At 35.0% G+C, this 13,566-nt stretch overlaps 1 protein-coding gene across 2 annotated transcripts in view; it reads right to left on the reverse strand.

Annotated features, from left to right (window-relative positions):
• Nucleotides 1-12,815, reverse strand: part of HBS1L (HBS1 like translational GTPase) — a 49,564-nt gene extending 36,749 nt beyond the window's left edge. The window contains exons 1-5 of one of the 2 annotated variants that reach the window (XM_070733589.1): nt 12,535-12,764; nt 10,772-10,837; nt 8,835-8,963; nt 5,027-5,221; nt 37-4,387 (exon numbers count right to left, since the gene is read on the reverse strand). In XM_070733589.1, the coding sequence (XP_070589690.1) occupies nt 2,928-4,387; nt 5,027-5,221; nt 8,835-8,963; nt 10,772-10,837; nt 12,535-12,577 (1,893 nt within the window). In that variant the 5' untranslated portion in view covers nt 12,578-12,764 and the 3' untranslated portion in view covers nt 37-2,927. Of the gene's footprint in view, nt 1-36; nt 4,388-5,026; nt 5,222-8,834; nt 8,964-10,771; nt 10,838-12,534 lie in introns of those variants that run through there. The other variant, XM_070733588.1, reaches the window with a different exon arrangement.
• Between the last annotated feature and the right edge of the window lie 751 nt (nt 12,816-13,566).

A 13,566-nucleotide genomic window follows, 5' to 3' on the forward strand; every position in this document is an offset into this window, starting at 1 on the left:
CAGCTATTCTGGATGTCCAAAAAATACACAAAATAATGTGAGCCAACTGATTAAAGCTTAATTTTATTATGAATATAATTCACAAAGAAAATTACAAGCCAATTTTTACTTTAAAACACTGAGTGCATAAAACAATTGTAATGCTGGCTTCAGAAAACTCTGAATATTTTTAGCCCATTTTATATTTCCCAAATAAACATAAAGGTTTTGGTTAAAGGATTATTTAAACAATCCCATTCTTCAAAAATACATACAAGTAAAATTTTACTACATTTATCCACATAAAGAAGAGCATAGCTTTAAAACATTAAAATATTAATAAAATGTGAATGTAAAATCCACATATGATTCCTCTAAAAATGAAACTTTATCCCCCACTTTTTAAATACAATTTACAACTTGATCATTATCTACAATAGGAGGCCAGTAACCACCACACATAGAACAATCTACCTATCCCTCAGTTCTGTAGAATGCTACTCTATAAATCAGTATACCTCTGGACTACCTTTATACTGCAGGTTTAAGTACTGGAGATTAAGTGGATAAATAGCTGACTTAACATAGACATGGCATAGTACACTCATGGCCAGTGTGTATATGAAGTTTCTATAGCAAAATGTTGGGCAGGAAAAAGAAAATTTATTAAAAAGCAATAATCACCACAAAAATATTATATTCAAAACATGTAAACAACATTTAACATCAGAAATATTTTCAAAACTTAATGTAGATTAAAACATTCTAGAAAACAAATAACAATCATAAGATTAAGAAAATAAAATGTCATCTTTGTTTTTATCTAAATATATACATCAATACCATATTTAAAAATGTATCCAATATTTGTATATATACAATATAGATGTTCTACAGTTGGATAAATACACAACATTAAAACAATTGTGCAGTTTATCCCTCATTTGAATTAATATGTATAGCTGCCTATCAATATCTCTCATAGAGACCTTTTCCTTACCTTCTCATCTATTCAACTTTCTCTATGGGAAATAGAGAAAAATTCTACATTTACAAAGATTGGGAGACCTGAATTTTGTAAGACTACATGGCAAAATTATAAGAATATTTATCAAAAGTGAAAAAGGAAAAAAACATTTCATGGAGCAAAAAATTATGGAAAAGAGATTTTTTCCTTCCGCTCTTAAAATTGTAAAAACTTTACTATTTAACAAGTTCCCTGAATTGCAACAAATAATTTGTTTTGACATGCAATGGAATGAAATTTCTCTTTTTACATGCCTAAAAAGTATACAGTATATTACATCTTCTTATATATAGTATGCACTCACATATGCATATATATATAATTGCCAGTTACATTAATGCAATATTATTACACTAAGGTAGCCACTAAATTTAAAGAAATATTTATTTTGTATTAATGGTAGGTAAAGTGCCGCCTGTCTTTCTACCACATTCTACAACCTCTTCTGAAGAATCCCAATTGTTCTAATAAAGCTGATGACCTGAGATTCCTTTGTTAAAATGACATGGGGAATTATGGGTAGAAGTTCCATGATTCTTTCGCCCACTGCATAAAGGAAGAAATGAAAGAGCTGGGTGCACCTATAACTTTATTTTAAAAAATATTATCTATCAAGATTCAAGTGTCCAAATATGGCCACATTAAGCAAAATAAGGTATTTAGTCATTTACTAAGTTTTACTAAATGGAGAATAAGTATCTTTATTAATCAATGTAGAAACAGTGTTTTTATTATTCAAATCTTTTTTTTAAAAAAACTGTTATTTTTTAACAATGCATTTAAAATGTTTAGCATGCACCTTTAATATATTTCAATATAAGCATATATACAGGTAAGAAATACACAGCTCAGGAAAAAAAAGTTTGGCAACAGTTCTTACCATGTATATCATGTATTTGGGCAAAAAAAATATTACTTCATTAAATGATTTTTTTTAATAACCTGTAATGCCCAATGATGCATATACAACCAGCAACTTCATATCACAGATCTGGTTTTTTCCTGCCTTTCCCCTCATGGCTTTCCTTCCGCACCAAAAATGGCTAGGTGACTTATCATATACTGTAAGTATTATTTTATAGAAAAAGAGAATCTTCCTTCTGTAATCCTCATAAAATTATCAATAATCTTCAATTGGCCCCACTGAATAACCTTCCCTTCTATTCTTACATTTTTAGCTGTACAATATTTCAGGTGAAAAGGGGGTTTACAATACTGTCTTTTAGAAATTATCTAAAAGCCAGGGTGGCTTTCAAATAAGTAAAACTGCTTCCATTAAAGTTTAGAAATTGTTTACTATTATGCCCAAAAGTGTTTATTACAGTCATCATTACTGATTTTTCAAGATTTATGACAAAATGATGGAAGAAAAGTCTAATTCATAATACGATTTGTTTTTCATTTACTTATGTACAGATCCTTGAAAAACAACACAAAAATTACAACAGATTTGGACAGATTTGCATCTTATGCTAAAACCAAAATAAACAAACCATATTGTAACTCAGATTTATGAATAAATATGTAAAAGTTAGGAAAAGAAAGAAACATAGCTCAATGCATTTAAGTGGCATATCAAATATTAAAAACAAAATTTGTGAATTACTTGTAATAATATATTTTTTTCAAGAATTTGTTGCACAATGTAATTTTTAAATCTGAAATCATATAGTATTGTTCTTTTTTAGAACTACTGCATACAATAGTTTCTTCAAACCAAAATAATTCAATAAGCAATAAAACAATAACAAGACTAGAATCCAGTGCATTCTTTAAAACCTTTACTAAAAATTGAGCTACCCAATATAACCTGAAATTTACTTTGCTTTTACAAAATCTATTCCAATTTGGAATCCAAAATAATATTGTATAAAACAGTTTAAACTTCAGAAATAATCAAAATTAACATTGGTTCCTTGCACTACCTAGTGAATGCCTTCTTTTGACCTGATTTTACAATATCATCAGGAGATGGTGATTTGAAATCAAATGGAGTGATTGCCATTAAGGGTCCAATTTCATTAACTTTTGATTCTTGCATTTGCCTGCCATACAAAAATGCCTTATGAATATTTACACTTTGATGTTTACATCTCTTTGAAGGGTAATGAAGACATAAAGTTATAGCAAAAGTAGAGGGTTTTGCACACAAAGCTTTCGCCCATGAAACGGTGCCTTTTAAGATAGGTGACCTCACTTTTTTTTTGCTTTTCTTACCTACTTTAGTTAATAACATTTGCTCTGCCTGCTTTGAAAATAAAGCTTTAGTTTCTGGAAGCACTGTATTTAACTGCATTTCTTCAGGCTCTGGTAATAATACTGATTTTCTAATAAGTACACTTAGATCAATATCTGGATTTACAACCGAAGGCTGCACCTTTTTAGCTAAATGTAATTCTGAATGGCTGTTTATTATTTCAGGGCTGTCCACTGCAATAGATTTTGCAATTAAATCTGAAAGTGATAAACTCTCAAGCTCTTTTACTGGAGATGACTTAGAATGTGTCAAGGAAGATAAGGATCCTGAGAGTTCTGTCATTCCAGATGATACTGGAAGATGGTTGGCTAGCTGAGACAACGGTGAATATTCTAATTCCATAGGTGTGAGGTCTGTTGAGGGTAAATTGCAAAGATTATGCAACGAGCAAGGCTTGTTTGAATTGCTTTCTTGGTGTTCCTGCAGGAGATCAGCCAGCGATGGACTTTCAGACATTGAAAATGCTAAGCTGCTAACCTTTGAAGAATTGCCGCTGCACCCTTGAAAGCAACCCTTGTTTTTCCTTTCAAAAGATTCAGTCATTTTATTAGATGTATCATTTATATTATCTAGTTTCAAATTATCAAAGTAACTATCCAAGCAGCTTTTGTGTCCAAAATCATTTTTTTTCTGTGGCATGATTAATGAACCAGCTTGAGCATCTGATGAATCCCCTGTTTCATTAAGTATATCTTTTAAGTCCTTAAGGTCTTTAAACTCAGACCAACTCCAAGAATTTTTTTCTGATAGGTTTTCTTTAAGCAATATATCCCCCAAATTATAGCAAGTGTCATATTCAGTGCAATATTCCCTAGTTGTAGTACTATTGCCCTTAGCTTGTGGTAGAGTGCCACACTTGATGGATTGTTCATTGCCATCACTTAATGATAAAGGAATAATTTCCAAGGATTTGCATGAAGATGTGAAAGTTTTCTTTTTAGCGGGGTTTTTCCAACATTTGGATTTGAAGAGAATTTTATCATTTGGCACTGAAGTATTATAAGTTGATTCAGCATTGACAATTGGACCATTAAAACTAAAGGAGGAACCAGTGGAATCAGAAATGTTTTCAACCAAATTAGTCAAGTGATTAATATTAGAAAATATTTCTGAACAAAATAAGCCTTACCTTACAACAGCCAACAATTCCAAGACAGATGCAAGGTCACAGTAATGATAGTTTCAATTTGCAAGCAGGAAAAGCAACAGCAAAATCAAGAAAAAAGAACACAAAAGGCATTTAATTAACAAACATTATTGAAACTGTACTCAAGAGTAATACATATGTTCATGAATTCAACTTCACATATTCAATTTAATTAAAATTGCTATTAAAGTAATTAATACAACACACAGTTTGTCTCCAAATTATATTTACATGATGCACTATTTATCTTTGTGAGACTAAGATTTAATTGTATGCCAAGTAGCACTTTTGTGCTCCACTTATATGTATTATTTAGCTATTAAATTTATAGAAAGAAAAGTGCTTTTTCTTAGACAATCAATTTGGGGTACTGGCTAAAGAAACTAGGAGATAGTGAGTTCAAGCCTAGCTTTAAGCACAAAGCCAAACAAGTAATCTTAAACCAGGCTCTCTTTCTTAGCACTAGGAAGAAGATAATAGGGAAGTGCTTCTGAAAATGTTGCCAAGACAACTGCATGAACTTGTTCATGTAATGATCAAGACTGACTCCCACACATAAAAAGTGTCCTTTTTAAAACTTTACCTGTTAATTCTGCAAATATAAATATAAACGTACCTTTAGTTGGCTTTCCTACAATTACATTATCCTCATTCTTAGTCTTCCCATTTTTCTTATTGTCTTGTGCAAGGATAGAGTCCAAAGCTTGCTGCATATCAAAGTTTTTGCTGAGTACTGCTTCCACCAGCATTTTTTCTGGCACTGAATCTCCAAGAACTTCTTTCATATGATCAAGGCATGAATTTAGCTGAGCTAAATAATGGGATGAAATAATGAATTATTAGGAAGGAAATCTTGCAGAAAAAAAATCATGCAAACAGCTGAAAATAGATATTTTAATTTCTATTAAATAATCACCATTTTCATCCAGGAAGAAAAAATACAGATTTCATGCACTTTTAAGATAGACTGTAGTACATTTCAGAGATTGGAAGCATTTCAGATCGGAAGGCAATAGGATATTTTGGAGCAAACATGGGCTTACACGTTGCTCCAACACTGAACTTATCATTGAATATTTTAATACATTTAATACTAATATAAAAATGATTATAGAAATAGATTAAGATAAGTGCAAATTTGAAGAACAAAGTATTTAGTCAAAGTATTTAAAAGAGAGACAGAAAGCAGAATAATCAAATGTTATGCTATAGTCAGATTTGGTATCATGGTTAGGATATTTTGCTTACTCCCAGTTTGGTGTAGTGGTTAAGGTGCTGCCCTAGAAGCCGAGGTGGCGCAGTGGGTAGAGTGCAGTACTGCAGGTCACTAAAGCTGACTGTAGATCTACAGGTCAGCGGTTCAAATCTCACCACCGGCTCAAGGTTGACTCAGCCTTCCATCCTTCCGAGGTGGGTAAAATGAAGACCCGGATTGTGAGGCCAATATGCTGGCTCTGTTAAAAATTGCTATTGATAACATGCTGTTATGCCCTTTGTTAAAAGGGCACTATAAATAAACATTATTTATTATTATTATTATTATTATTATTATTATTATTATTATTATTTATTATTAAGTTTTAGATACCCCTTAGGCTTGAAAGCTGGTTGGATAACTTTGGCCCAGTTATTCTTTCTATATATAATGTGATTTGATGGGGAAATTAGGAGGCAGGCATATTAAGTATGTTCATTGCCTTGAAATGATAAAGACACATATATTTAAAAGTCTATTAAAAAGATTGGCTAAAACTATAATGATCAACTTCTTAGTGGCTCTGAGTTTTGGGATCTCCTAGTTCTGGGGACCTTCCAGCCCTTCTTCTGTTTCAATATAAGATACAATGTAACATAGCGTAATATAACTTAAGTAACATAACATAATTCAGCATAATAATATATTATTTCTGCATCAGAGCCAAATTCCTTATTTTTCTAAATAAAGTATTCTATTCTTATTCTTTTCTAGACATACAATATTAAATATTATATTAAAAACCAAAAATAAATGATAAACAAGAACAAAGTATTGGGGGAAAAGAAAAAATCAGGAGGAAATCAAGATAGAAGTGCAAACAGGAAAAAAGTAAAGAAAATAGAAATAGAATGACTTCCAGCTTTCCTTGATACAGATATTGATTAAAAATACATTAAATCCCAAAACCAAAATTTCATTTCTTTCAGCTTCTCAAAGATACCCTAACAGTGGTTTTCATTATAAATTGAAAAATCTTTTGAAACTGCATTTTTGCATATGACAATAGTATCAAGGTTTGTATATGTACTAAGTTAAAAGGACTTACAAATACCTACAAAGAAAAAATGTATGGTAAAGTTGATAGAATTTGCAGAGATGACAAAATTGGCAGCTTTGATTAAAGATTGTTCAGTGATCCTGGGCAAAACCTGTGTTCAACTTGAGGACTTCCTGTTCAAAGAGCAAATGGCAACCATGGTAGGAGCATCTTTGCATAGCCGCATCTGTGTGCCAATTGCAGCTGTTCCTGACCTCGAAGTCCTGAACACATGTTTTGGTCTTCTCCCAAAAGAATTCCTGCAATTTTGTGGTCTTCATGGGATTGCCTCTGAAAGTATTTGGAAGCTTCAGCTTGTAAAAAGTGCAGCCGTGTGGAATTATAAGTGCATATCATTGGCACATGCAGCACCTAGTGCATAGGTTTATTTCATTTTAAATATAATGGAAGTTTTTACAGACAAAAACATGATTGTGCCATAGGTTCACTTGTGTCCCTCATTGTGGCCAATCTCTACATGGAAGAGGTAGAAACCAAAGCCCACTCACTCACTGGTAGATATATGGACGATACTTTGGTCAAGGTTAAAACACAGGAAGTGGAAGCCTTCACCAAACACATCAACTCTGTGGACAAATACATTAAGGTCACACAGGAAGATGTTAAGAAAAACAGTCTGGCTTTCCTGGACTGCAGTGCACATTAAGGGACACAGAAGCCTTAACACTGAAGTTTACAGAAAACCCACACAGAGAGATCAGCATTTGCATTTTAATTCTCACCATTCACAGAAACACAAAATAGAAGCTATCAGAACCTTACACCACTGGGCTCGTCATCAAATAAATAAAAAAAGAACCAGCCAAAACTCCTGTATTACAGGCAAAGAAGAGAATAACAAACATAGCAACGTTGTTATTCCATACATGGCACGAATATCTGGAAAGCTGAGCATTTTCATTTAACATAATGTACATATGCAATTTAAACCCAGGAATAACTAAGGTAAAAGTTTGTTCATCCCAAGGATAAAACACCAAGGCACAAACTGAGCAATGTGATATATGCAATACAATGCAATGAAACATATGCACATCTGGACATTGATGAAACAAAATAACTACTTCACAAACACATAGCAGAACACAGAAGATCAAACCCATCAGGACAAGATTCAGTGGTCCATTTGCATTTGAAAGACAAAGGTCACTCTTTTGAAGGCACTGAAGTGCACATTCTGGATAGAGAGGATCATTGATTTGAAAGAGGGGTAAAAGAATCCATCTATGTTAGAATTGAACACCCCTCCCTCAACAAATGAGAAAGAATAAAACATTCGCTATCTTCAGTTTACAACACAAAGCAGACACAACTATGATGTGAATGTTCGTGAATCTTCATGGACACTCTGCTCCATAAGCTCTACTGGCTTTCAATGCACTTTTGATTTTAATTCAAAGTGCTAGTAATCAACTTTGAGGATGGGTTACTTATGGGACTATCTCTCCACAATTGTATGTATCCATCCTGTAAGATCCAACAGGAGAGGCATGCTCCAGGTTCCAACTGTCAGAAGTATCTTCCAGCTGGATCCATCAAAATATTTTTTTTTCTGTCACAGTACTCAACCAGTGCAATATCAGTCACCTGGTAATCAAACTTATCCCAATTCACTGACCTTTAGCAAGGCTATGAAGACCTGGTTTTGGCATCAAGCTTGAGACCATGGAAGTATGGAATAGCCATTGGATGGCTATATTAATTCATTTTTCTGGCTGGTATAGAGTGTAGATACTCTAGTGGCAGTGGAACTAAGAGCACCTTTTTAGAAACTGTAAAATTCTTAAAATCATACATTTACTAGAGTGAATCAGATTAGATTCTGAGTAATTTCTGAGTATTTTTCACTAGGAATTATTGAAATTATGTGATGAACTAGGTAGATTAAAAGGGTGTGGTATCAAGTCTCTACCCATCTGTCTGTCTTTCCACCTTCTACCATCATTTGCTTAGTGTTAGAAGTTTTACATAGATTTCACCTTGTTGCATAAATTCTTTCAAATGCAAATGTCAGCCAAATATAGCAATTTACTGAAAAGCAAGTATTTCTGTAAACCAATAAATAGAGAACAAAACTAACATACATTAAATCAAGTTGTTATATAATACCTTTTTCAAGTCCAGTCAGCTGGTGACTGGACATAAAATTGCTATGTTCAGAGTCTTCATAATCATGTTCCTCTAAAGGTTCTGCAGAGACTGAAGTATTATCTCGTTTTGAATAAATAAACTGAGCAGCTACAATAAAATAAGAAAAGAACAAAGATAAACTGGGTAAAATGTCCATAATTAAGTTGCCTTTCTATTCTTAAACACTTAATGTCTTTTCAAGAAATACAAATATTTATTACCAATTCACAACAGATATTTTTGCAAATCTGATTATAATTTCTATAGTTTCATTTTTGCCCATTTGTTTAATTATGAGGCTGGGACAATTAGTTTGCCTTTTAAATGTTTCATAGAATTAAAACTTTTCATTACAGATAATGAAACAGTATCTGTTCTTAGCATAATCATATGGTATTAATAATCCCCAAAATCATTTTAAATATATCTTCTAATTATATATGAAGTTTCATTATTTCTATTCCTTTTGCTTTGACTGAATGGGTATGAGAAGAGATATACCGTATATGATGCTAGACTTTAGATATACAGTGTTCCCTCGATTTTCGCGGGGGATGCGTTCCAAGACCGCCCGCGAAAGTTGACTTTCCACGAAATAGAGATGCGGAAGTAAATACACTATTTTTGGCTATGAACAGTTTCCCAAGCCTTCCCTTAACACTGTAAACTCCTAAATTTACAATTTCCCATTCCCTTAGCAACCATTTAGATTATTACTCACCATGTTTATTTATTAAAGTTTATTATAAAAAATGTTTTTTAAAGACATATGAAAGTTTGGCAATGACATATGACATCATCGGGCGGGAAAAACCGTGCTATGGGGGGGGAAACCGTAAAATATTTTTTAATTAATATTTTTGAAAAACCATAGTATAGACGTTCCGCGAAGTTCGAACCCGCAAAAATCGAGGGAACACTGTAGATAGGAAATTCAAACATAAGTAGTAGTATTCTTCAAGTAAGCTGATTTTATCAGATATCAACTCCAAACCAATTTCTAAAGTGCTCATAAGCAAATAAGCTGTACTAGGAATTTTTGCCTCCATTCATTATTCCATTCTTTTCCTTATTCTATTATTCTATTCCATTCTTTCTTCTATTCTATTAGACTCTATCCCAAGTTATTTTATATACATCTATCTATCTATATAACTCTGCCACTCTAAAATGTCTGTTTAACTTGGCAAAATAGTATATCATTGGGAAATCTTTTGCAATCAAGGTACTTCAAATGAATTTACTTACTGTAAGAGTTCAAAATCCAGGACTCCTGACTCCTATAGAATTGTTATTTGGAAAATATTATAAAACATTTTCTGTCATAAAAATTACCATAAAGCATCTTATGACATAATGAAAAATGCCATAGCATTTCCTGTGAAACCTCTAATGTTTGACTGTGCTATACAGTTCAACATGTACTACTTTCAAAGCTGATGTATCTTTTAATATCTGCTTAAATTTTTAAGAACTTTCCAAAATATTAGAACTTCTGCTATGTCGAAGGAACTGAGCAATCTGAGGAAGTAATTATCTCTGAAACAATTACTCAAAAACGTCACAGGTTCTCTAGTTCAGAATTCCCCTACATTTCTGGGAGAGGGCAGAGGGGGCAAGCACTTCATGTGGGTGCACATGACGCAAATGGTGATACAAGCACACCCAATGCTTGCAATGCTAGTTCCCGTGGAATGTTCGCAACATTAGCACAAGTGGAGAGATGCACGTAGGCACTATCTAGCCACTCATGCAGCCCAGTGGCCAACAAGCTGGTAGTGAGCCTTGGCCCACAGATTGGGAAGCCCTGCTCTAGTTCATTCCAGTTCTCATATTACATAGAAGTAGCCTTAAGGTTACACATCAAATGTTCAAGCCTACACTATAAAATAAAAATGGCAAAATGTAATGCAAACCTGTTGATGGTGAGATGCAGTAATCATCATCTACAGACTGCCCATAAATGTCATCATCTTCAAAATCTGACGTGCAAAAACAAAAACAACCTTCTCATCACTGTAATTCTGAATAATAGTCTTATTTTATTCTAGCAAGCATCAGCATACATTGCAGTTAAATAGCATTTCTACTTGAGTCCTTTTATGCATTAAAGACAATTTAATTCCTAAAACTTCTTTTATTGTAATGTGTACAATATTACGCTTGTAATAATCTAGTAAGAGCATAATAGTTCCATTAAAAAAATATTACTTATTTTCGCAGTCTGTATGGAAGTATTACATTCCTAAATTTAGAATCAGGATTTAAAATATTGTTCTCTTATGTTTATGTTGAAATAAAATAGTGTGGACAAGAGTCACAATATAAAAAGAATAACAACAGGTATGAAATAACAGTTATGTTAAAAATAAAATATGTGGGTGGAGTAAAGGATTTTTTTGGTTAGTGACATCATTTCACCCAGTATTAAGTACATATTTAAAAATATGAAAAGGTGCACGTGCAAATCACTGGAGAAGATTTAGAAAGAAAGTTTAACATTCAGATTTAAATCTCTTAATTCAATATTTGCCTATGAATTCAAAGCCTGTTTCAGATGGAGGTATCTGAATAGTTTCTTAATTGTATCATATAATGTGTGACCAATTTGAATGAGCTTAATATTTAGCAGGCGACACTAAAAACAGAAGTAAGCCTTATTACAATATTATAGAGTCTCCATGGTGCAGTAGTTAGAGTGCATTACTGCAAGCTACTTCTGCTGATCACTGGCTGCCAGCAGTTTAGCAGATCGAATATTAATAGGCTCAAGGTTGACTCATCTTTCTATCCTTCGGAGGTGGGTAAAATGAGGATCCAGATTGTTGGGGACAATATGCCTATTCTCTATAAACCGCTTAGAGGGCTGTAAAGCACCTTGAAGCGGTATATAATATTATATATATTAATTGGATCCGATTGTAATTTGTATACAGTATTGTTTTATTGACATTTGAGCCGCCCTGAATCCACGGAGAGGGGCAGCGTACGAATCCAATAAATAAGTCTAAATGCTACTGCTATTATTACATCTGATTTGCTCACTCGTGTGTTGCCTTTTTTCAAGATGTTATCACCGCTTCCTTTTCCACACAGGCAAGCAAAATCCTCCCCTATACGCTCAGCTGTGAGATAAACACAATCCCATCCCCGTACGACCCTCCGCCCCCATCCTTTTTTTTTCTTTTTTGCTTCTAGCATTCATTCATCAAAGGCATCCCACGAGGATGTTTTTTAAACATCGTACAAGTACTTTGTTGACGTCCATTATCACATGGGAAGGAAGCAGCTGTCAGACTGAGCAGTGGGAGACTACTCCATCGGGCATTTAAAAATCACCTCAGCCCTTTCATTGCACATGACAAGTAAAAGAACGGGACCCTTTTCCCGAAGTAGCGCTTATCCACGTAAGCCGGCCTAGTTGACAACAAAGCAGCCCGCCCTTCGGATTCAGGAGCCGGACCTGCTTTGGCTCCTGGCAGGTTTCCCGCTTCCACCTCCACACACGCTCTCTCCCCACTCCTCACCCCCCCCCACCCGTTGACCGTTAGTGACGTCACTAACGCTCCTCGCACCGGCCTCGGAAGGCAGGTCGGAGCCCTCTCGGGAGGTAAAAGGGGCGCATCGAAAAAAGAGGGCAAGAAAAAAGTTCTCGTAAGACAGCAGCAACTCGCTCTACCTTCGTCGTAGTTGTAGCCACGAACGTTTCTGTGCCGGGCCATGGCGGGCGCGCTGAGGAAGATCTGAGGTAGAAAAGGGAGAGGCGAAGCCTCCAAAAAAACCCCCTCAAACTTGGGTACCGTAGCAACCCCGGGCCGCCATATTGTTGACTTGGGCCTACTACCACCGCGCCCCGCCTTCAGCTCCGTCGGCCTTTCTGCGCCTGCGCTGACATCCCTTGCCTTCTCTGACTGCGCATGTGTGACCTCGGTGGGATGTTGTTTTCTCCCCTCCCGCCCCCTCCCCTCAACGATTGTCGACTCACGGACTAAAGGGAAGCCGGGTGTTGTAGTGCCCCCTTTCGGCCGGGCGTCGTTCTCTAGATCAGGGGTCTAGAACCTTGGGCGACTTTAAGACGTGTGGACTTCAACTCCCAGAATTCCTCAGCCAGCTTTGCTGAGGAATTCTGGGAGTTGAAGTCCACAAGTCTTAAAAGTTGCCAAGGTTGGTAACCCATGATCTAGATTACGTCAGTTCAGTGGCGCTCTGGTATTCTGTTGGTGGCCAAGATTCTCGAGTGCAATGCTATACAATTGCCTTGTTCGTCGGAGGGTTTGCGTGTTTTTTGTTTTTGTCTGAAGAAAATCGCTTTCAGCTACACAGCTGCCAATTCTGTCTTCCTGCATCTTGAGAGTCCAGAGCAAAGATTGCTGTGCCCAATTTAAGATTCAGCTTGGGAAAAAAGGATGTTATAAACTTCAGAGGTTCAGGAGCACCGTTTTCTCACTCCCAATTTTTCTTTGTGGTAGGAATTGCTTGTGAGGATATACAGGTAGTCCTCGATTTACAATAGTTTGTTTAGCAACCATTCAAGGGTGCGGGCGGTGACACTGCAAAAATGACTTACGACCGTTTTTTACACTTATCACCATTGCTACATCCTTATCATCAAGATTCTAATAACAAGAGCATTTAGATTTATATACTGCTTCACAGTGCTTCAGAGCCCCCCCCCCTCCCTAAGCTGTTTATAGAGTAGGCATATTGCCCC

Source organism: Erythrolamprus reginae, chromosome 1 (assembly GCF_031021105.1).
Source record: "Erythrolamprus reginae isolate rEryReg1 chromosome 1, rEryReg1.hap1, whole genome shotgun sequence".
Lineage (NCBI taxonomy): Eukaryota > Metazoa > Chordata > Lepidosauria > Squamata > Dipsadidae > Erythrolamprus > Erythrolamprus reginae.